General features: G+C 39.3%; 1 protein-coding gene across 6 annotated transcripts in view; it reads right to left on the bottom strand.

Moving 5' to 3' along the window:
* The window catches only part of gria3b (glutamate receptor, ionotropic, AMPA 3b), a 94,770-nt gene that overhangs the window by 5,446 nt on the left and 64,564 nt on the right, over positions 1 to 24,760 (bottom strand). For 3 of the 6 annotated variants that reach the window (XR_006252502.1, XM_043257023.1, XM_043257020.1), the window contains exons 10-14: positions 22,015 to 22,221; positions 18,320 to 18,693; positions 15,542 to 15,740; positions 4,028 to 4,275; positions 3,098 to 3,212 (exon numbers count right to left, since the gene is read on the bottom strand). Coding sequence is in view for 5 of the 6 variants with exons in the window: in XM_043257023.1 (XP_043112958.1) it covers positions 3,098 to 3,212; positions 4,028 to 4,275; positions 15,542 to 15,740; positions 18,320 to 18,693; positions 22,015 to 22,221 (1,143 nt within the window). In the remaining variant the exon portion in view is untranslated. The remainder of the gene's footprint in view (positions 1 to 3,097; positions 3,213 to 4,027; positions 4,276 to 15,541; positions 15,741 to 18,319; positions 18,694 to 22,014; positions 22,222 to 24,760) is intronic. The other 3 variants (XM_043257024.1, XM_043257022.1, XM_043257021.1) reach the window with 1 other exon arrangement.

The raw sequence follows: 24,760 nt of genomic DNA, 5'->3' as shown, positions 1-24,760 counted from the left end.
TTGCCTTTGTAATCCTTATTGTCTTGCCTTGTGTCCTTCACTGCAAATAATTAATTAAGATGACTAAATAAATATGACTGCAATGTGTTTTACAGAAAAATACACCATTTTGTTTACTTCAAAATTACATCGCTGACTGCTGTTTGCTTGTGTGTCTCACTTTTTTTTTCTTATCTTATATCTTCTTATATATTTCTTAAATATCACATTTAACAGCTAGCCAGTTGGGTTGCAATTATCATTTCATGTTGACTTTAAATCTTCCACTAGAGAATGCCATTTTTCTAAAAATGTAATGTAAACTTTTAAAATTGAATTTTGTTTGGGTTTTTTTTACCATAATAGAAAGCTGTGCCATCACTCGTCTAGACATAATTAGTCACTTAAACGTTCTTTACATTTCTCATGGCTGCTGCTGATTTAGCTATGTGGTCCTAACATTTCTTTTAGCTTGGGGAGAGACATTGATTAACAATGTAATTATCCTCGGAGTGTTTGGAGCGACTGGAGTGGGAAACCTATCAGCAGCGAGGATGGCAGCGGGCTGCCAGGGGCCGAGAGGAGAACGGGTTGTGTGACTCATGATGTCTGTTTGTCGCAGGTGGCTTAATGTGGATTTCTCTCCTGTTTTTCTCTCTTTTTGTTGTGTTTTTCCACAGCTGGCTGTGCGGCTGGGTCCAGACGCGCCACTGCAGCCTCGCTGCATTAGATCATTAGAGCTAGCCCATCCACTGCGTGTCGACTAATGGGGGCTTCAAATCACTGCAAACTGCAAAAACAGAGAGCTGGAACAAAGAAGGTGATTATGAAAGCTCACATAACCTTTCACCTTCATCCACAGGCAGGGGGCACAATGCTTTTGTTTGTACTGAAAAACCTGCTCCCTAACAACTGGTACAGATGTTATTAGAGAGGCCCCATTTTCAGGAAATAGGAAACAATGGAAAGAAATGACAATTAAAGTCAACAGGAAATCAAAACTGGACTTGTTCTGGTTGCATACACATTTCTGGTTCATTAGTGCATGGTATTGTTCAAAAAAAAAAAAAAAAAAATTGAAATCTTAAGCTTTGATCAAAATCAGCTTTGCTTTTGACTGAGGCTATACGTGGGCTGTTTTATGACTTTTTCCAATCCAGGCTCATTGGAAAATATGCTTATGGCAACCTTTCATGATTATGTTGCTTCTTGCAGTTTCACGACATTTTAAAACATGTTCAAAGAGGATGAGCATGAGCGTGGCACCATTTTACAACAGCTACAGCCGATGTATGTAAGAGAGATGAAATCTCTGCTGAATGGTGCTAAGAGGTTAAAGGTCTATCGTGTTTGTGCTTAATGAACCTCCTACACTAAACCTGAACCTAACCAATAGTCTACTGATACCGAATTCGATTATGCCCTTTTTTTTCAATGTCATAACTTAGTATTGCCCATGAAAATAAGTCTCCCTTATAACCATAACAATATCGTATTGCTAGTGTTTGATTTCAGCTGAAAAGTGCAGTGAATTGTACGTACATTTTTGGAAGCATGTTTTCTCAATTAACCTGGGTTGTCTTTTTCTATTTTAGAATTTCATAGTATGCAATAATGCAATGCTAGTTTATTAATAACAAACAGTAATAGCAAAAATTGCAAATACCTTTCATCACTGTTCGAACATCCAACAACGATCCACCCAGAAATGTTACGTTACAGAATGCCATTTCATGTTGACTTCAAATCAAATGAAAAATCTTTCCCAATTCCTCCAAAAAACGAGATGAAACAACCTATTCTAGCGCTAACAAAATCTAGTACGTTTTAAGTGGAGAAAGAGCTAGCATTTACCGTCCTAAATGTTATGCAAATGTAGACTGAAGTATTATGGTGGAGTGCAAGAAATTTCCGTTAAATTGAAATGCTTTTAGTTGTTTCATAAATCCTTTCACATGTCGGAAAAATTTATGCTCTATATTTCATTTATTATACAGACTACATCCATGCTCTACTTTGTCAAATTTTAAGGTCCTGAAAATGAGGCTTTTAACGCTGTACACTTACAAGTCTGGGACACACGTGAAAAAGCACTGTTAGCCCTCATCATGTGTGTCCCCATTTTGATTATTATTCTCAAAACAAACAACAAGAACAGTTCCACGTAAAAGCGAGTTCGCTCTTCTGTATGATGTGAATTGACCTGGAAAGTCTAAGGGTAGCACATTGGTTAATTTTCACCTCCACATGAGTACAAAATAAGGGCTGGACTGGGCACAACACGTCCCCCATATACCCTGCTGTGGGTTAACATCGCTCTCGTGGAGGGAGGACAAATAGCCAGGATCAAATGAAGTGATGGATTTCTGATCCTGTGAGCAGATTGGTGGGGAGATGGGAATGCTCATGTATGTGCGCTATTCTTAGCCTCTCGAGCCTCAGACCATGCTGTTTGTGTTAGTGTTTTACCAGTCTTGATCTACGCTGTCTGTTAGTCCTGTCAGGCGTTAAAAGTTTTAGGATGTTGCAATGATTTGTCCTCTCATGCTTCTGCTGAAAAGCGTCACGTTTCCCCTCTGACTTCTGGAAAAAATGGTGAAAAGTCCTACCTCAGAAAAAGAAAGCTAGCTAAGGAGACTAGGTCACCGTCCGTGGACATCTGCCTAGCAGAAGCAAAGCGAGAAGGCAATCTCGAATCTCTCTTTACTGTCTGCCAGGCGGATGTTTTCTCAGTTTCCTAAAGCACAAACAGTTCACCAGTCTTAGCGGTAATATCGCTAATGACTTAGCGCAGCTCCAGCTGCTAACCAAAGAGCATCGCTAGCATCTGTGCGTTAACGCTAGGCTAAAGTGAAGTGTGTGGAAATAAAGCAAACAAACAAAGTGACTTCTCCTCAGTAGGACAAAATCATACTGGTCATTTTCTCTCCTCCGTTAGCCAAGTCAGGGTTCTGGTTTAGCTCTCAGATAATGTGGCACAATAAAGTGGGGTCACTGAAAGGATGCATGTATTTTTTTGGTTGGTTTTTTTTTTTTTTTTTTTGGCTCGGTTCAGGAATAACAGGCTTGCCGATTACTCTGTACTATGGTACCCGATTTCGGTGACATTGAGGCTGACCTTGGAGTCACCTCCCCCGCTGCCGCACTCTCCCTTGTCGTACCACCATTTGTTTTTCAATTTGTCCAACAGGCCTTGCTCATTCAGTTTTAAAACTGCCAGGTTAACAGCATTTCTTGAAACAATAAAACATAACTTGTAAGAAAATGCACAGGTCTGTGAGCAATCTACTGCATTAGCATAGTAGTAGTAATGGTAACGTTACTGAATACGGTGAGCTACTACTACCGAGAGTCAATTATAGCAGTAATCAGAATGGTTGAAAGAGCACAATTTGGTTAAGAATTTCACGAATATGAAGGTAAGAGACGCTCAGAGCAAAGAAAGTGTTAAATATTCAAGGTGGCATGGAGGGTTACGCTGTTTCAAACTGAAGTGTGCGGGATGGGGACATTGTCATTGAGAAGAAAAGTAACAACAACAAACATCATGCAATTAACATTCGTCACAAGTGACAGCGCAGCTTTTACAAGCTAAATTGAAAAACCGTTGAACTGTTAAATTAAAAGTGACAACACGACAGTCAGGGAGGACAGCCACACGAGACAGCGAGAGAAAGATCGAAGGACAAAAAAGACAGCAGAGAGACGGGAAGGGACGCAGACGCACACACACACACACACACACACACACAAATGTGAAATGATTGCTTAAATTAGCCACTGATAAGTTTCGAAATGATAAAAAATCTGGTTGAAAAACTGGAAAAAGAAGACACACATTTAAAGAAGAGAGAACTGATCAGAAGCATCATTGTGAATCAAATAACATTCATAATGCATTATACCGTTACCTCTTTGTCAGAATAGGGATTGGGGAGGGAGGGAGGGAGGAAGGGAGGGGAGGGGAGGAGGAAATGACAACACAGGACATCAGGGTAGGTGGAATACTATAACAACATGGAGAATATTGTTATATTATTCCACCCACCTTAATGCTGAGCCTTTGGGGGTCGCCACACCATAGCCCTTAGAGTCCAGATTGCCGCCCACTTTCATGGTGTCGCAGGGCTTCCTCTGCTCAATGTATTCGTTCATGGTGGATTCGAGAAGAAAGGCGAATTTGCCCTTCGACTTTCGTACCCGTGCCACCCCGTCGGGTGTGGTCTTGGCGAAGACGGAGGGCTCGGCTGATTTCATGTACGACCACATTTTTTCGTACACTGCTATTTTTGAACGCTGTGCAAAGGAGACAAGAAAAGAAGACATACGGCCGTTTATCGTTATTCATGAAGTCTCATGCAACACCAAACACCAAAATGACACAGAATTACAGACTTTGTGTGTTTAATTTACAACGTGATACACCGTGTAGTAGATTAGTTCTACCACTCTTCAGGGCTTTAATCACCGGGGTTCGGGAGTTACTTTTAAAAGGAATCCATTACAATATTGCACTACTAATACTTTAGCTACTTTTTTAGGTTTATGTCACCTGGGCTAGGCTTGCTTATTTCATTTTCAATTCAATTGTTTCTGGCTGTCGACAACAGGAAGATGTTTCATAGGTCCATAAACTGTGACCCAGTGTGTGCACATGTCATTACTCTTATATGCTAACGTATAAAAAATAATAATTGCAATTGTACCAATGTGAAAAAGCAAATCCGAAATGCTTTGCATTACCAATCCATGCTATCCACCCTTCCTGAAAGCCAAAATATTATGCTTGTACTAGAATATGTATTGTCTCTGGTGTTTCTAGTCGAATTAATTATTATTATTTCCAGCTGTTAATGTAAAAACACGCGCGTGTCCATGTCCTACATACAGCTTTTTGCGCCCAGATGATGACAAGAACACTCATATACCTTTTTGGGATATATTTTCACTTAAACACTGCAAGCCAATCGATCTGTAAGGCATCAGACCTGGACCTTCATTTTGTTGGGGCTTGAAAGAAGTCATTTACAGTAATTCCTTCCATGTTGTTGTGGCAGACAGCAACACTAAAGACTGACTCAGATTTTTATTCTTTGTAGTAAGGAAACAAAAACAGGTCAGAAGAGGTTAGAATCTGTTATGGTTCACTGTTGGAGAAGCTGATCGGAAGAGCTGACCTATACAATAATCTGGGCTGGTTTGCAGAGTTCACACAAAGTACAAGAAAAAATAGCGAAAAAACTTCAAGCAATCTAAAACTGACCAAATGTCTCCCCGGGGCTGACAGAAACATATGCTGGCTTTATATTTGATTTATACTAACTAATACTCTCTGCCAGCCATAACCGATTATGCTCACTTACTAGTCCACTCATTTTTCTGAAACACCCTGTCAGTTATATTTAAATAAATAGTTTAAGTTGGAGCCAGAAACCTCCTGGGCAGCGCTCTGATATGCAATACAGCCACCGATCTCCAGTCTGCGCTTTCTCCGTGCTGTTCTGTCCAATCAAGACGTAAAGGGTCAAAAATAGTAGCAAACTATACAGAGGTGCTTGTTTTTAAAGTAGTAGACTTTCAAATAGTCAGTGCTGAACGAAGGTGCAATTATTTAATGAATCAAGGGGAACATAAATAATGACAGCATATGCCAACATAGACAACTGCATCAGCAAAAAAGTCACAGCAGTTTGCTTCCAGAACACCAAGAGAAACAGATGGACACTTTATAGGATTGTTGCTAAACGACACAATAATAGAGCCTTAAAAATCGCCAAAGAACCGAAGAAGTTTACGGCAGGCCTGTTATTCAGAAAGCACTTGTGTTCGGTGCCAAGACACGAGGAAACACGCATCTGGTGAATGGAGAAATAAACCTAGCAGCTGAAAGAAAATTGTCCAGTGGCATTTCTTACATCTGGGCTGGTTTATGTTTGAATAAAGTCAAAGGATGCTTTCGGCCTGCTGTATCTGTTGGTAACCGTCAAATGTGATTGGGGATATGTAACATTACGGTCTCTTTTATCACGGGAGTCGTTATATCAAATGATCGGTGTGTGTGTGTGTGTGTGTGTGTGATCATATACCAACTGAAGAATATGAGGCTGCTGCACTGTATATTGCATGCCTATTCCCTCGTCATATTCCCATATTCCCCCAAACACACATCTACTCTATATAATAAAGACTAAAATGGCCTTCTTAATCATTAGGTATAATCACTGAACTCTTATGGGATGTTCTGGAGCTAAAGCTACATTTTTGTCTGGCAATAGCAGCATAGCTGACGAATGCATTCAACGCTATTCAAATTATGACATATCTCGGAAAGATCAAATTTACAGACATTTTCATGCTGTTTAATTTCATATACCATATTGGACACTAATCTGTAAGCAAGCATCTTCAGTCATCGGCGTTTGTTCTTTACAAAACAGATTATTTCGGTGGAGGACGTAAAGGATTCAGAAGAAACATAAGTCAAATCCAGGACATGGCCGGGAACGCCAATGACATTAAAATACACTGTGTTTTTTGTCATTACAAGTGCTGTTAACTGTGAATCAAGATGACAACTAAACACAGAGCCCACAGCGTCCACGTTACTGCTTCTATTAATAATACATCACTATCCCTAATTAAAACGCTATCAAGTGAAACTGCGTGACTAGGGGTTTTACTGCATCAAGGTCGATAAACAACTCCATTAACATTAACATACCTCGAAAAGACCGAGAATAGCTGACCATTCATTATTAAGATCCAGATCCTATCGATAATAACACATTTTACTATTAACACGATAAATATTGTATGAGTAGGATATCAATAGTGCTCATTTACGAAGACCGCACTTCAGTCATTGCAAGTTCAAAGTCAAGTCAAGAATGTTAAAAAGACCATTTTCACATTAATGCGTGACAAAACAATTGCTGCATCCCAACTATCCCAACTATAATAGCATTCAAGAGGATAATTACTGCTCCTTAAATCACAGTACACTGAAAATAGTGTGTCAAAGGTGCTGGGATGTGTCCCAAAACTGTCTTCCTGCTCAGAACTATATACTGTCCCATGGGTGTTACCATAGCTTAATATAGTACCTTAACTTTTTTTTGTCATGGTAAAACCATATTATTTTTACATTTACCACAGAAGTTACTATTGTATGCATTGATGTTCCTTGAGTACACCTCGGCATATTTTTTAAAAGAGTACTTATTCTGAAAATGATATATATATCGCACATACACACGTAATTAAAATACATTTGTTGATTGTATGAAATAACGCACTACAGTTCAGTTTACACAAGTGCTTTAATACTGCATGTAAGTCCAGACATCAGTCATGAAAAGTGATGAAAGTCATGAAAGTGCGCTCTCTTTATTTCATTTATCAGAATTGTGTGGTATAAACTAGAAATACGATATATATATATATATATATATATATATATATATATATATATATATATAAAGTATGAGTATGCGTTCAATATGATTAAGAACACTTCATTTACACAAGGAGTACCCTGAAGGACCATAAAAATACCAAGGCTAATAAATCTAGTGAACCCTGGTTCACTGTACATCAAAGTCCCCACATATCAGGCAGTTTCGTACCATGATCACGTGGTCAGACTCAAACCCTACTACCTCGACTATAATGGGAAGCATTTAAACCTTCCTTCGAGGCGAGACAGTCCTACAATACCAATTTGGGTCAAAAGAGAGTTGTTGCTCTGAAACTGTCTCCATTCTACTTCAATATGTCACTTCAACTACTGAAGATGTGTGAATAACAACTGAGACAGAGGACTGGAGACGGGGCGACTGCTCCTGACCGACCGCGAGAGTGACGTGAAGTGGGAAGCTCGACCGTTCTCTCCACCCTTCGGTTTTGTCAAGCATTACCGGAGCCTACATTGTGCAGAGCTGGGGGTCATATCACTCAGCTCGCAAAATGAAAGTGTCATCGCACCGCAGACGTGCAGCCTGGCATATAAACTTCACATTAGAGTCGCTTCGAATGGAAAAGAAAGTGTTTACTGCTGCTCTTTCTCTACGGGGCCGTGAGAGGTTGAGGAGCGATGCTTCTGAAGACTGTTAGCTCCTGCTCGGGAGGACAGGTAGTTTTTAGAGAGCAGAATTAAACAGCTCTCAGCGTGACGACGCAAGCTGCTGCGCCGTCTCTGTGCCTGACTGTTGAGCGCGGGATAAGTCTGCTGTCACACGTGCCACCGATGTGATCACTGCATTCTTCAGTAACCTCATACCCTTTCAGCTCTATAAGGTTCCTGAGTTGGTTCAACTGTAATTGCATGCTTGTTTAGATCAGCGGTTCTCTGTCATGTTCTTGTGGAAACCCATTTCCGTAATACAAAAATTAAAAGACGTAAACTCACAATTACAAGATGTAAAGTCGGCATTGCGTGATATAAACTCGAAATCGCAAGCCAATACAGAATTTTTTCCCCCTCAAAATTTGACTTTTATCGAACAATTCCGAGAAAGCACTGACTTTTGAGCTAAAAAGTCACAATGATCTTTTATTTGGTATGCGTTCCTGAAGCCAAGCGTCTCAACGCTGCACACGTCTCTTTAATCAATCACACCTGACTCTTTTACAACTTTTGTTTTTTTAAATATATTTCAGCTCCCTCTTCAGCTATTACTCCGCCTCAAAATGCACCACCTACGGCTATTTTTGATAATGTCTTCCATACTTTTCTGGACCTCGACGGTCACACGCCTCCCGGCTTTCGTCCAGAATATGTAAGTGAAAAAAATCATGGGGTGGAGTAACCCTTTCAAGGAAACCTGAAGAAAACAGATAATTAGAGAGTGTTAGATTTCAGAACGATTACAAACAGTCCTCCCCTGGCTCTAACACAGCTCTCCGACGGCTGCATTAATCGATATACAGTAGTTGTGTGTCCTTAGTAAACATATTCCACACATTGCAGGCTGCTTTCATCATACCAGCCTCTCCTCGTATCTCCGTCCTCGCCACAGAGCTTATTATGGTGCAGTTCACATCCACCTCATATCAGCCGCACCATCTCACTCTCCACTAAAGCTTTACTTCTGAATCATTCGCTTTCCAGACAGAACACATTTCTCCTCGCTGCCCGTTGCTTTTCTGCAGTATACCGCTCGAGTTGTTACTCACCTGGAAGCTTTACTCAGCGCACTATGCTTCCGAAAAGCATGTGTGAATGCCATTGCATTAGATAACAATCTATCAAAAAAGCATCCGCTTGGAGTTATTTTATTCATTAATTCACAACTGTCAGACATATCAGCCTGTGTTTCCCCAGTGATTTTGCCCGACGGTTCTGAAAGTTCAATCTGTGAGGTGCTTTTAATTTCACGGCCAGGCATACTGTTCTGTATAATGTATAAGGTTTAGTGCCCCTGTCCCATAATTCCTCATCTGTGAAAGTGTTTTCATGCTTTGGGGAAACATGCTGGATGCAGCTTGCGGAGTTATGCATGATGTATAGGTTTGTATTAGAAATAATGTATGTGCTGTGAGACTTTCAACATTCCGCGTTCATTTAGCATTCAATTGTTGTAGCGCGTATAAAAGTTTAAAGTATATGAAAGGAAACAGTGCATGACTAAGCACGCTCTGGAACGGACAGACCACACGGAAAGGTCAGGCTACAGACCGCTTTATTTTTTTAATGTGCCCAGCGGGCGGCTAGAGCGGTTTTAGACTTTCACCAGCTCAGGCAAGCACATGAACAAATCTGAACAAGCCGGCTCTGACCAGACTCAACCCGATAATAACTCACGGCCGGTGAAAAAGTAGAGGCGGAGGTGAAAATGAAAAAATATAAGCAGAGGCAGATGCGGAAACAGAGGCGGTGTTGACAAAACCCCATCGTACGCAATATTGCACATCCTAAAGGAAGCCCTTGGATCCCGGGAGCATCTTCACTGTGTTACAGACGACCTGCTCGCTGCCATCCGACCGAAATGTGCTTTTTGGAGTTTTTGGGAAGACCTTATTTCATGGTTACAGTATAAAGTGATAATTTGCTAACTATTAGTTCATAAATCACAGCTTTTGTGTTGTTAATACATTAATAAGCTATATAGTGAGTACTTTATTCATCGTTATCATTATCATTGCTCCTCCTTTATCCTTCTTTGTTTTTTCCCTTGCATCCTAACTGATGTATTATTGTAATCGCATATGTATTTTTCATTAAACGTGTTTTGATCACAATTCCTTACATTGGCATGAAAACATGCAATGCTAATGGATCGGCAGCATCTAAAAAATAAATAATTTATGTATGAACGATGTATCTGTTAATATATTGGAAACTCTACAGTAAGTCAAGAAAAATACATACGATTTTTGTACACATTGTCATTTTAATTATAATGCAAATGCATTTGTCTTATTGACCGTGATATCATTGCTTTTTCTCAGAGGGCCTATTTGGCTTGAGGCCCCAAAGGCCCCTTCTGCACATGCCTGCAATGTTTGATAAAGGTAAGTTTAAAGCGCATAATTAATACCAATTACAGTAATCACTGTGACCTAATCTATAGTGACACGCAGTTATTCTTAAAAATTATTAACAACTCCTTTACTAATGGTGCTAATTAAATAACCTAATTAAACAACAATAATGTATTAATTACAGGTAATCAATGACGATCTCGCCAGTTGTATATGGTCTATTATAAGTAGAGAAGTAGAGTAATTATTTCCTGGTCATTTACTCAGCCCAAGACTTTCTTTCTTCAGTCAAAAACAAATTCAAAAACATTCCAGGATTTTATGCAAATTGCAGTTTCAGTGAAGCTTCAAAGAGCTCCACATGATCCCAGCCAAAGAAGCCTTGTCAAATGATTGCCCATTATATATATATATATATAAATACACGTGCACTTTCACCTTTTAAAAAGAAATGCTCATCTTGTAGCATCTTTGTGATGAGAATGCACGTCTTCATGCATTGCGTAATCATGTTGGAAAGGTCATACGTGGTTAGTTCTTCATCTGTGATGACCTCTCATTACATCACGTGTGCATGATTACGTAACACGCGAGGTCGAGCTGATGCAAGATGAGCATTTGTGGTAGAAAATGACCTTCATTCATGGGCTGGGATCATGTAGAGCAAAATTCGGACCTGCAACCTGCTGAGAAGTCCACTGCATGGAGGAAAGTCCTGGGATGATTTCTTTTTAACTGAAGAAAAACATACTGGAAGGAAATTCTAGAAGTGTACTACTCTTTTAATACACTAACAACTACAACTGATAAACTGTACTTATTATAAAGTGCCACCAGGTTTGTTTCTCTCAGCAGAAATGTCATGGTGCCAGTATACTGCCCTTGGGAAATCATTCATCTAAACACCTAAATTAATAGCGCGTTACAAAGACCCATCTCTTTCGCTCAACAGAAGAAAGCAGAGCAGAAGAGCAGCAGCATTACATCTGTATTACACAAGTATGAAACCACTGTAGTCAACGAAAGCTGGAGTCGCCTGCAGCGTTTAATGCGATGAACCACAGGCGTCGAGTGAGACACAGAATCAGACGCCGTTCTTTATGTGAGAAACAGACGTGAGCACCTTGAGAAGATATTGATCAAGGATTACGTCTTATCCATCATCACATAACGCCTGCACTCTTTCAATAAAACTGTTTGTGTTTCAGAGGAGAACAAATATATATCACTGTCAGACAAATCATCTCCATTGTCAGTAGGACAAACTGAATGACACTTTGCTGTTTGAGATTTTAACAAAAAATCTGCTTCGCTCTAAAAGCTGTCAGTGTGCAATAGCGCTGAGTGAAGAATCAGCATCATCCGGATAACCTGAAGCAGCTCTTTCAATCATTACAGATTCCTCAGGGCTTTTAAATATGAAAAAAAAAGACTTCATGCACCATATCTCCTTTTTAATAAATGCGATGTTTCATCTCTTCGAGACGGTTGTCTGTTAAATCTGACCGGACCGTCCCTTTTCCGCAAGTTAAACCTGTATAAAGGTAACAAACACATCATTTCGTCTCGATCCAATTCATAACATATAAATGTACAAATATCATTAGTTATTACAAATATCATGAACATATCAAACTATACACGTTTTCACAAGACGATTTTTATTATTATTATTAAGGATTTTAAGGACTAATTATCACTTTAATTTTACTTTTAATAAGTTAGTTGTAATAAATTATGTGTATATGTAGTATGTATAATAATAATAAAAGTCTAGTTTCGCAAACAATGCTAAATATCATCCAAAGGATGCACTGCATTGGATCAATAGGTTTACACCCCTAGGATTTATAATATATTTCAGTTTGTTAATTCTGATAAGCAAATAAATTAAGCAAATATATATGCATGTTTGGGAAGGAAATAATAAACTTGGGGGCCGTGTCAAAGATGATGACATATGCCTCGCTCCAAATGTTGTGGATGATTTGAAACATCCAGCTGTTCTTCGCCGTATGGCTCTAATTAAACTGGAATGTGTTTCCTGAAAACAGATCTAAAATAGAGCTTGAATCTCCATTAATCAGGAAATTTTTTTTCCCTGTCAAACCTCTGTGCTTTTAATTAAAAGTCCCTTGAAATAGCAGTTCACACATGTCATTGGAAATCTGAAAGCTGTAGTGTGTAACTAGGACACTCATTATATGGAATATCTGAAATCCCCAAAGCCCTCGGTTGTCGACTCTCAAACCTTTAATGACATCAAACGCACGCCGCCATGCAAACCTGCAGCTGACAGGCCAGTAAACACACCTCCTAATGGACGTGTGTGTGGAGAGAGCGCTTTACAAGTATTACAGAAACATGCAGATAGCTCATTTTAGCCCTAATTGCAATGTCAGTCTCGATGTGCTCATGGATGTATTGCTTACTTTATTCTAAATATCTTTCAAGTGGACTATTTGACCCTCTGGGCCGCTTTTCATTCCGCACAATTTGCAGACCCAAGTAAAGCAACTAATTACGGTTTTTGAGCTGACCTCTATGGCCATATGTGGGATTTGATTAGGCTACAGAGACTTTATTCTGACAGCCCAGGCTAACTCAAGGTTGTTCACAGCACCTACAGCAATCATCTCCATTGACTTAATGACTGCTTCATCAAAAAGGGCTGTATAGCGCAGACCTGACTGACTGTTTCAGCTAAAAGAGAAGAATTTCCCTAACAAGCAGGTGTGGGAAAGGAGCGATTGCAGCTCTTGGCTGAGCTAATGTTTCTTTTTGTTTGTTCTCCAACAACAAGCTCCAAGTGGCCTCCCTGCTGTAATGAATTCCCATGCTGATCCAGGCTTAACCGGTGAAGGTGGTTGGCTAAAGAAGCACTGCAAGCTAGTAAACAAACTTAGAAATCAAAGCACCGGCATACAAAACGGAACATGGGTGAACATCAATTCATCAAATAACAAATGACGCGCACCGTTTTTCGAAGCATTTTACAGTTATCGGCTTGATTTTACTAGCTTTGACTCACTGGAAATGAATGTGCCTGTGGTGACATTTCTGCAAAATGTTTCTTGCACATTTCGTGACATTTTCGAGTCAAGTCACCTTTATTCAAATAGCAAACACCGCACAGATAGTTTCAAAACAGCTTCACTTGGATAAACAGGGGGAAAAAATATTCAAAGATGCAAGCGAAGGTCAATTCTGCTCTAAAAAAACAAGACTGAGGTCATTTCAGTGTTAATTCTGTTCAGTTCCTTTAGGGTGACCATATGTGCCATTTTTCCCATCGCGTCCTTGCCAGGATTTCTGTATTGCTTTGATTCAAAGTCCTGAGAGTGTTTCGAAAAATAAGTAACTAGTGTCATACTCCTATCGCTCTGCAAGTAAACAAAGCCAGATTCTAAATATTTTAGGCAATATAGAAATCCTGGCCAGGACGCGTCCAGGAAAAATGGCTATTATGGTCACCCTTTTGCAAGTTCCTTTCATTTTTATCCAAAACTGAACAATGTTCTAAAGTGAGAAGGAAGCACATTTCCTGAAGCAGCCTTGCCACTTTAGATTATTTCTACAACTCTTTAAACTTGTCTATACATGCAAGTGCAATTCTGCACCAGGTGCGCTTCTGAGCAACTTTACTTGCTGCAGACATGCCATGCATTTGAAACAGGTTATGCAATGCAAAGCCAAGCGATCCAATATGGTAATTTTTATATCAAGTCATAACTTTGTATTGTGGAAGGGACCATGCAAAAATTTTTCATAATCTTTCATTTGCTGGCCATTCAAATGTGCATCTCCTTGGCAATTATCATAAAAACTTCAAATATTTTATTCATTAGCATTACACTAAGAAGTTTAAATAGTGAGTTTTGAGAGCTCTTGTACTTTCCCTGTCTGCTATTGTTGAGGAGGTCAGCGAAAGCAGAGCAGCTGCTCTGAGAAGCATTGCTACAATCATGGGGCTTTTTAATAATTATTCATTTGGAAAGCAATTTAGCAAACACTAAATTTCTCTGGCAACGTATCAACAATTATGCTTCATGTAGAATTTTTTTATTTGAATCAGCTGTTCGGAATCATAATCTGTGACCATACCGTGAATGAATAGAACAGATTTGCGAATAATTCAGACGGTTCACTCTCACTGATTGGAGTTGGAGTTACAAGATCCAAATGAGCGTTGGATGAAGCAGACGCTGACCTGCAATCAACTAAAAACAAAGCCTGCTACCCAGATGTCTCTCAGCAGTGAAGAAGGTATTTAGGTTTCAACACCTGCATGTTCAACTTGTTATTGACTCTTCAGTTGAACTCTTGACGTATTTTCCAACAGAGACGGTATCAAAACACCAATAGTACATCTAAGCAGCACATAAAGTCCCCTTTAGATCTTTTATATTTACTTCTTTTTTTGGTTATTAGTATGATGCCATCATTCTGCACATCAGCTTCTCCTCAGATGTTCTGTCCAATCAAAAAGAAGACTCTTAAGCTGAGGCTGGTTACTTGTTTGCATGTTTCTTATGTTCTATTTAAACATGCTTTCCTCGGGGGTGAATGAAGTCTGATTTCACAGTGCACTCCTGAATTATGTCAACAGTGAATAATTAGGCACCTCGGTGGGACATTTAAGCACTACAAAGACATTTACGAGGACACTGCTGTCATGTTAACACACAAATACATGTTGGTAAATATTTTGTTTGTATATTGGACTTATGCTAGGTTTCTTTGAATGATTTCATTGAATGCTATGACATTTCTAAAGGTTAAATGTGGACTAAATATTTTTTAGGGCCACCGTACAGCAGAACAAACACGCCAATAATTATGAAATGTTTGATAAAGACTGAGGCACTACAAACAACTGCGTGAATCTTTCTTCTCTGAGTTCTTTGTGATTGCTTAAAATAAAAAAAAATAACAAAAAGACAGCAACAAGTCTAGCAAAAAGGACGGATTCTGACTTCAAAGTTTGCACAGCCATTGAAGTTGGATGCATTTTAATTCAGCTGATTTCATCTGAAGATCAATGCAGAAACGTAACTCTCTCAAGTGGTAGGAGACTCACCCTAAAGAACTCTTTGGTTGATCCTGAGTCCAAGGTGCCGTATGCGATCTCTGTTTGTTTGGCTAGATCTTCAGCGCTCTCTATGGGAGAGACCATCCTCTCCACTGTGAGGAAAGCAGCCAGGTTAGCCGTGTAGGACGAGATTATGATGAGGGTGAAGAACCACCAGACGCCTCCTACTATTCTGCCCGATAAGGACCTGATGCACAAACACACACACACACACACACACACACACACACACACACAGGCATTAAAGCTTGGATATGTTCCCGATGTCACACACGATATATGAAGTCCGCAAACATTTATGCACTGTATGTTGATTGAAAAACACAAACTAATTGATTTGGTTTAGTTCTCCCAAGAAATGTAAATGAATTTAGTCACCCTCGTGTTTTCCAAACTTGTATGAGGTTCTTTCGTCTGTTTCATACAAAAGAAGGTATCTTGAAGTATTTTGTGTAATGAATGGGTCAATAAGTAAGTAAGTTATTTACATGTGTAATTACATAGGTGTTTTTAAAAGTACAATGCAAAAACGTGTATATACACAATAAGTGATTCATTTAAATGTAATTAAGGACACCTAATATAAAGCGGGACCAGAAACCCACCAGACCAGAAAATGAATTGAGGGTAAGTACATGATGACAGAATTTTCACTTTTCAAGACCTAAAGGAATAACAGAAATGAGTTCAATGTCGGTTTAGATGCTTGTAAATGTGGTTATGACAGAGAAAGCGACTGCGGTATCAAAGTGACGTGGCAGTCAAGCCATAGTGAAGCTGATCTTCTCTAAACCTGCTGCATCAAATCATCTTGACGTTTTATTTACCGTAATCCGCCACTTCTGCTGGTCTTTCATTTACTCACTTAAACACATGACTTGCATCCTGAGCTTCCATTTAGCCACATAGAAAAGCGATTTTCGCCAATACAATATATTCACACGTATATTGAGTTAATGTCTCGTTTTTGATCCCGCAGACGTTTAAGTCACATTAGATCAAAGCTTATTTTCCAGCTGTGCACTTATTGACTGTTGCCTAGACAATATATTAGCATAATCAAATAACATTTGGGATCAATGATTGTATTATTTCCTCTAAAGTGTTTTTGCCTTGGGCTGAATGTAAGGCGGTTTGCCCTTCTGTAGACGGCGTGCACGGGTTTGTGAAATATTTATACAGAGTGCAAATAACAAGTAGAAACTATTATGGACTTATGTAATATAATTATTGAATTTGAGATTAAAGTGGTTTTAATAACACGGAGCCATCTGAAAACTATTCAGTAAGATATAATATCCAATCAACAGTGTTCCACATAACTATGGTTTAACAGACTAGGCCAATTGCTATTTATAATTTTTCCATATGTGGGTTTGCATTGTTCAGTAATTTTCAATACGGGCTCAGACTGGACTGATATACGGTGAACTGATGAAAATGATTGGTAAGCCTATATATCCTATGCATAACCACAGTTATAAAATACTAGAAAATATAATGCATTTTAATTATAATGACTATTTATTATACCACATTATGCATTACATTAGGAATAACTTATAAAGTTACTATAACTATAGCTTATAACTATAACTATAATGCATTATAAATGAAGGCTTTAAGTCATTTCTTTTATTCGTATGATACGTTGAAATATAATATAATAAACTGACACAAGATACTTTAATTTTATTGTATAATAATTATTTTTGGTGCTGCAGAGTCATTTTTATTGAATACACAATTGACAGCCAGCGCAGGGGAATATAAGGGACTCTGCAAAATGATCTATGACAGCGAGCCGCACAATGGAGTCATTATTAATCAACTTCCTGCTGTTAAATGGAGGAACAATGTGAATAATCATACATCTCCGTCACAGATGCCTACAAAGTGCTGCAGCAGGACTTCTCAAACAATAAATGAATCAGGTAAATGAGAAATTCATAAAAAGAGCAAAATGAGAATATGTTGCTCAGCTAATCCTTTACAAAAGAACAAATTAAAACTAGAGCTGCGTCTGCATTATCTTTCTAACGTGAGAAAAAAACTGGAATTAGCATCAAAATTAGAGCTGTAAGGTATTTAATGTGCTTGTCAGCAGTGCTGGGTGCATTTACTTACAAACCGTAGCCCGTTACTGATTCCAAATTTCACGACAAAAGTCAGTTAGTAACAGATGGTAGCAATAATAGAGCAATATAATAGCAATAATAAATTATATATATATATACTTCATTCACTGTTATCAAGTGGGATTCGTGAAGGAAATGCAGTTTACGAAAATCTAAAAATAAATAAAATCATAAAAATAATTAGGATTAAAATAATATTTAAAACATTTCCAATCAAAACAAATCACTTATTAAAAAACATGGAAGATTGTACCTGTTTATCTGTATGTCACGTGACCATTTGAGTAATATGCAATCATGCACTCAATAAAACGTGATTGTAGTCTGATTATAAGCGTTTTAAATTTCAATATAATTTAAATAAGTGCCTGTTTATTGGATCCGGATTACAGTTTCAATACTACCCAGCACTGCTCCTTCAGCAATGTTCTATACATTAACCTTTTCAGAACTTTTACGTTCCTTTTTACTGATAGATGAGAAGATTATAATCTGGTCTAAAGCCATATTGAAAATCTGAAATGGTCATATCCCACCGAAGGGACCCCAGTGCATCTAAACCTGTGATAAATTGTCACCTACACGTGCAAACCCACTTAATTTTATGCTCATAAAGTGATCCACCAACCTTGGTGAGATATCACAGCCCTGCTGCATGAAGGCCCCTAGAGAGAACCACAGGCTGTTAAAAATCCCAAAGTCATTAGGCGGGTCTGGAGGGGTCTGGGGGTCTTTGGCTTCATCAGTCTCATCCAGGTGCCACTCGTAGGGACTGAAGCGGCTAACGAGGAACAACACCACGCTGACTCCGATGTAGGCGAAAACGATACACATCCAGATCTCATACGCCAGAGGGTCCAGGAAGGAGAACACACCTGGCTTGGACTTCTGAGGTTTCTTGATCATAATGGAGATGCCCAAACTCATGAAGGGCTTAGAAAAGTCAATGACTTCCTCTCGCACTAGCGTGATTGTTAGCGGTGCGACGGCTATATCTGCTCTCTGGAAACGGGGACATGAACAAAACGTGTTAGTGCTTAAACATGCGCCAGTACAACAAACACGCACTGCTGTTCACAATAACAGATGTTAGCACGGCATTCGTTCACCGCAAAGAAAGCACGGCAGGTTTAGTTGCAAACCGAACATTTTTTTAATTCATCGGAAAAACATTTTTTGTGAAGCTTGCTACGTGAATAAACAACAAAAACAAAAATCGACATGATCTGAAAAGGATAAATGGTCTTGCAGTCAGGAATGAGTCAGAAAAAAAAGAGAATATAATATATATATATATATATATATTTATACATGATATAATATTTATATAACATTTGTATTCTAATATTGTTTTATTTTATGTAGAAATGAACTATGCATGATTTAGAGGTGACAGCTCTTTTTTAATTCCCGGCGTAGGGAGATAAATGTCTTGTTATGCATTAATGACAGCAATTTGCAGAGGCAGTGCCATAAATATATGTTATGTCACTAGTCTCACGCTAACTCATTGGTATACTTTTTTTTTTTCATTACTGTAAGCACAGTTTGCACCAATGATTTCAATTCAGTTTTTTGAAACGTATTTTCTGTAGGCAATCGGAAAAGCTATCCATGAAGCACCTTTGGACCTGCAACGTTCTATTACCATTTGGACGAATCAATCAGATCAATCGGTCACAGTAAATTACATCTAGAGCTCGAAGGGGGTCATTTAGTGTTTTCTCGGGCCTCGTGTGGGGAAGGAAGCCAGGAAAAGGACATTCACAGAGACAGGACTTTCACCGCCTCAGAGAAGCACATGCGAGGCATAACAGAAAAGGCTTTTTGACTGTGCAAGCGCAGAAGTGACAGCTGAGCGTTCGCTTGACTAGATAGCAAGAGTCTTGCTAATTTCTGTGACCCCTACGCTGCTGTATCAGGCGACAAACAGAGCGTAATCGCAACGAGCAGGAGACTTTGTTGGAAAATCTTTTCTGAATGCTTCCCTTCTCATGCTTCACATAATGTTGCTGTGGGAGCTGCAGATACGAGGCACAACCGCTTCCCACTTCCCATAATCCTCAGAGGCACTCTAGCATGAGCGTATAATAAAAAGGCAGTGAAAGATTTTATCTCACATGTGTCCTCAGCCAGGAGGACATTAGTTATGCAATCAGGAAGTATAAGGTCACGGTAACTCTGCAGGTGAACGCTGGTTATAAAAGCCTCTACAAATATTAATATCCTTTTATCTTGTGGTTGTAGTGAATGGAACTCCGGTGTACTGTCTCAATAAATCATATAATCATTTGCATATAAATAGCTAATTAAGAGTCTACCAGAAGTGATTTATCAGCGAGGAAGAAATACGCCTCAAAACTCTCTGCGTCTCCTGCACGCTAGATAAATAATTGCATGTGATCTTTTTAGCTCTGAAACGAGCTATGTATTGCACAAATGCGCACAGGTAAAATCCAATTGATAACAAATGCTGTTGATAAACTGTGAAAAGGAAAAAAAGGGAGATTAAATAACACCGCCACTTAGAAGAGTCCCAGAGGAATCCAATTCATGTTTTTATCTGCTTATAATGATGAAACGAATCCATGATTTCTACATTATAAAGGCAAAGGGATTCACTGTCATTGTTTAGACAGAGCTGTCGCTGCTGTCTGTAAACTTCAACAGATGACAGAGGTGGATCATATGATTATAATATGATTACATGATTGCAGTATCAATCAGTGTTATTTTGAAAGAGTAGATCCTAAGATACAAGCTACTCATAACTTAAAGTCAAGCTACGCTTTTGAACACGGTGAGCTATTAAGAAAATGCTTAATTGGTGCTATTTACTACCTGTCTCGTGGCATTAAAGTACCTTGGTGTACGTTTTGCGTGCCACAAAACACGTACGAATAAGCACATCATCGTAGTTTCTAAAAGAAATGAGTTTTGATTAAAGAAGCAGAATTTTCGAACAATTACTTGAAGAATACCATGTTTTAACTTCAAAAGAGATTAATATGCTGGGATATTATTAGCATTAGCATCACACATGTCCATCTTCATATCTATGGGTTTTTATAGACAGTAGGTTTATTTGGTAGCTCATGTGATATGACGTTACGCTGGTTCGAATTCTGTGTAAAACAGTTTAACAAATCTGCTGTTGAAATGGCAGTTACAATAAAAAAGCCTTTTTATATCAGTTTGGAGTTGGATTTGGTGTAGGGCATATTTCCAACATTAACTTTTAGCGTTAGGTTTTAGCGACAGATATTTCAATTTGCATTATATAACTGAAGCGACATAATAAAAGACAGCAATACTTACCTATGTCAATGTAAAGTAAAAATTTGCCAGGGTTCCAGGTTGAACCTGTTTTTTAGCACTACTCTGGACATTTCTCTTTAAAGCTGTGGTGAAATGTGCATTAAGGTACATAAAACGGCGTTGCACAAAAAGGTAGCTATATATTTTTTATGAGACCAAGTTGGCTATTTAACTGGGCATTTAAAATATTTCTTTTTTATACTGAGAGAGACTTTTGTCTGGCAGAATAACCGACAATCTCAGATAGAGTAACAGTGTTAAACTTCAACACAAATTTTGTTATTTATTTATTTTTTTCAGGTCAAACATGGCTCAAAAATGTTTGTCCTTACAATCTGAGCTGAAAGGGACCACTTTTATGTTTAATGGTTCAGTGATGGTGAGATCACCCCCTTTTTTTTTTTTTTTTATCTCCACATGCATTTTTTCCCCCCTTTTTGAGAATAATTTGAGTATAATTTCCTATGTTAGCACATCAAAACCAGGCAATCTCTCTGGCTGATGGTAAGGAAATTGAACAGATGAGGTAGCCTAACCCTCATGCATTTTGTATATGGTCTTCCTTCTTGAATGTCGGCTCAGGGAATTGGAAGTGATTTCACTGGGTTTTCCTCCATTTATAGCAGGGGAGCGCTTTGACAAATGCAAAAATGGCGGGTTGCCTGGGCGCACTGTGAAAAGTGCCTTTGAGATCCAACAGCATAGAGATGAATCAAAGCAGTGCATGCTGGGAAGGAGCATGTTTAAAACACCGTCTCGCCACCAGCACTGTCTGGCTGCAGTTATAGTTGAACGACACCCAGACATTTCCAGTCAATTTCCCCAAGTTCTTTCCCAAGAACGAAAGACATAAAGGCAATTCACGTCTTCCGAACCCTCATTTGACAGCAATTTCTAGCAATTTCTCTTTATATCGTTTATGCAAGGTTCATGAATAAAAAAGAACACTGCAGAAGGAAAGGTTAGTGTTTCTCTGGAAGAGTTCGTAACAAATCCAATACTCACCCCATAGACTAGTTCACCCACCATCCCGTTCCAAGTCTTGGTTTCAGGGTCACGGGCACCATATTTTCCGTCCATGACTATGGACAGTCTGTACTTAATCCCGACATGTTTGGCAATCTCAGAAGCTAAATCGACACAGTAGCCTTCATACTTGTCATTGCCTTCCAGATGCATGTGGTTTTTCTTGTACATCACATATGGTGCTTCCTGTTAATCAAACACATGCTCATTTATTACCATTTTCGCTTACTGCTTTCATTGTCTGGTGTCACAGACACCAGAGCCCACAGACAGCTTATCAGTCACAGGCATGCAGCATGCTGGGATACCATGACTGTGCATTCATACCCACCCATTCTCTCACACACATAATCCACTGAACTGGAACACATACAAGAGGAATGACTGAAGCGGCAGACAGGGGATTGTGGGACATTGATCCACATGTGGCCACAGTCAGACCAAACTGATCATTTCTAAGGCCCTCTTTGCACCTGCTATTAACATCCATCTCAGGTGATCCAATCACAGGTTGCCAACTGAGACAAATTTTGTTTACACCTGAAGTACAGTCTGAGAGATAAAGTCTGGATATTGTGCTCTTGGTCTTGAGACCCTAAGAAATCACATGAATGTTTCTGTGTCTTAAGCCTGAGACAATTTTCGGCTTCCCAGATGAAAGATTGGCATAGTGAATCAACTGTGGGGATTTCTGTGATTGAAGCTAAACGGTCATCCTTTGTTGAGAGAGCTTCATACACGGCCATTGTCGTGGTCTTGCGACCAAAGATAGCCTGCAATAATTTTATGACAGCATCAAAAATCAAAAATGAAATCAAAATGACATGGTGCTAAAACATAAACTGCTTACCTCAAGCTCTTACATAATCCACTTTTACTTTTTTCAGCATACATAAAAACTACAGCTGCTAACATGATTTATCGTGCTATTTTTGCTTGCCACTATTTTTCTATAGTAACATGTGCCATAGCCTATGAGTCAATAGGTGTCATCATCGTACAGTCTACACACGTTGAACCCATGTTTATTAGATCCATGTGGCACAGTGTGATTCTAACTGATCTTATAGGGTTGGTAAAACTGTGCAGTGTGTCTCAAGCTTTACTCTGTGACTTGATTTATGGTTTCAAAAAAGGAGTTTGCGTTCAAACACACTTATAACAGGTGATAATAACCTTAATCTCTAGTTGCCACAGTATCTTTTAATTGAAAGAGAATTTGCAAGAAACTCTTGGCTTTGAGTGGCTGCCTAGTTACTTTACACAGTGGCCCAATGTTTTGAAATGCTGCAATAAATTCATTCTTGGTTTGTGGTTTGGGCCACTGTCCCGCAGAGCTCCATCTCTAATCAAAAATGCAGCTGAAAAATCTAACCCAGGGGTGCACAATCCTGTTCCTAGAGATCTACATTCCTGCAGAGCTTATTTCCAGCCCTTCAGCACACCTGTCATAATTATCAAGTGTTCTTTCTTTTTCTGATAATTAGCTGGTTCAGGTGTGTTTGATCAGGGTTGAAGCTAAGCTTTGCAGGAAGGTAGATCTCCAGGAACAGGAGTGGGCACACCTTATCTGACTTACAGGTGTGTTCAACTTGAAGCAGCGCTGCTGCAGCCGATCGGTGTATGACATCAAAGTACCACAAGAGCGTTTGACAGCTGATGGCTCCATATGCTCGTTATAATCGCCCTTGCGGTACTTTGATGTCATACACCAATTGGTCGCTGCAGCGCTGCTTCAAGTCGAACACACCTTATGTCTTCAGGATTGCCTGAAAATTTCAGTCAGCTGTGTTTGATTAGGGATGGAACTAAACTCTGCAGGACACTCATTTTGTTGCTACCAATAGAGTTCAATGGAACTAATGAAAATAGTTATGTAACCATTTGGGATTCGTAAATGCTCCCCAGGAGCGAATTATTGTTCTGGGTCTTGGATTTGGGTCTACATCTGGGCTCTGGTATTAGTCTCTGGTTTGGAAGGGCCTTGGAATTAACATGCATCTCCAGTAACCACTTGTGATTTATCACCAAACATCACTGTAGCATGGTGAGTAGCTGTCACATGCATCCCCGACCACCTCTGATGATTAGGTCACAATGCATCTCTGGACTCTGTCTACCTACATTTAGCACTGTCCTCTTGGGATCAAAACAATGGAGGTGGAAGACATCAGGTGTAAACAGGGTTCATTAAGCAACATTGGAGACAAATCAAAGTAAGTTTGATTCTGCTTCTCTCTCTTTCTCATACACACAAACACACACATGGCTGTGGTGCAATATCCCAGGGGTCTGAAATGCATTGGCAGTTGAGGGTGAGGGGTGAGGTAGGCAAGAACGTATGAAGTGAGAAGGAATCCGATTCATGAAGTAAATGGCAGTGACTGCAGAGGAATCATAGTGTTGATTCTGTTCAGACACATTCAAGCACGTTGCACCTATATGCGACAGAAGCCTTCATCATTCCAACAGAAAGAACATTGCACATAGCCCTGCTAAAAAGACCAGCTTATTCCAGCATACATTTCTGGCAGGTTTATGCCTGGTATTGCCGGTTAGGTGTCTACTGCTGTTTCAGTCTAGCTGTTGGAACAGCATAGACAACTAGCATAGTGATACCGGCTGATTTACAGGTGTAGGTATAGAAACAGACCGGTGGGTAACCAGCAGCATACCAGCGTGCCATGCTGGGGACCAGCATCCAAAAACACAATACATGGTCTTT

The sequence above is a fragment of the Puntigrus tetrazona genome, chromosome 14, assembly GCF_018831695.1.
Source record: "Puntigrus tetrazona isolate hp1 chromosome 14, ASM1883169v1, whole genome shotgun sequence".
Taxonomy (NCBI): Eukaryota; Metazoa; Chordata; class Actinopteri; order Cypriniformes; family Cyprinidae; genus Puntigrus; species Puntigrus tetrazona.
The sequence above is the reverse complement of the archived record's forward strand: the minus strand, read 5'-3'. Positions and strand labels throughout refer to the sequence as shown.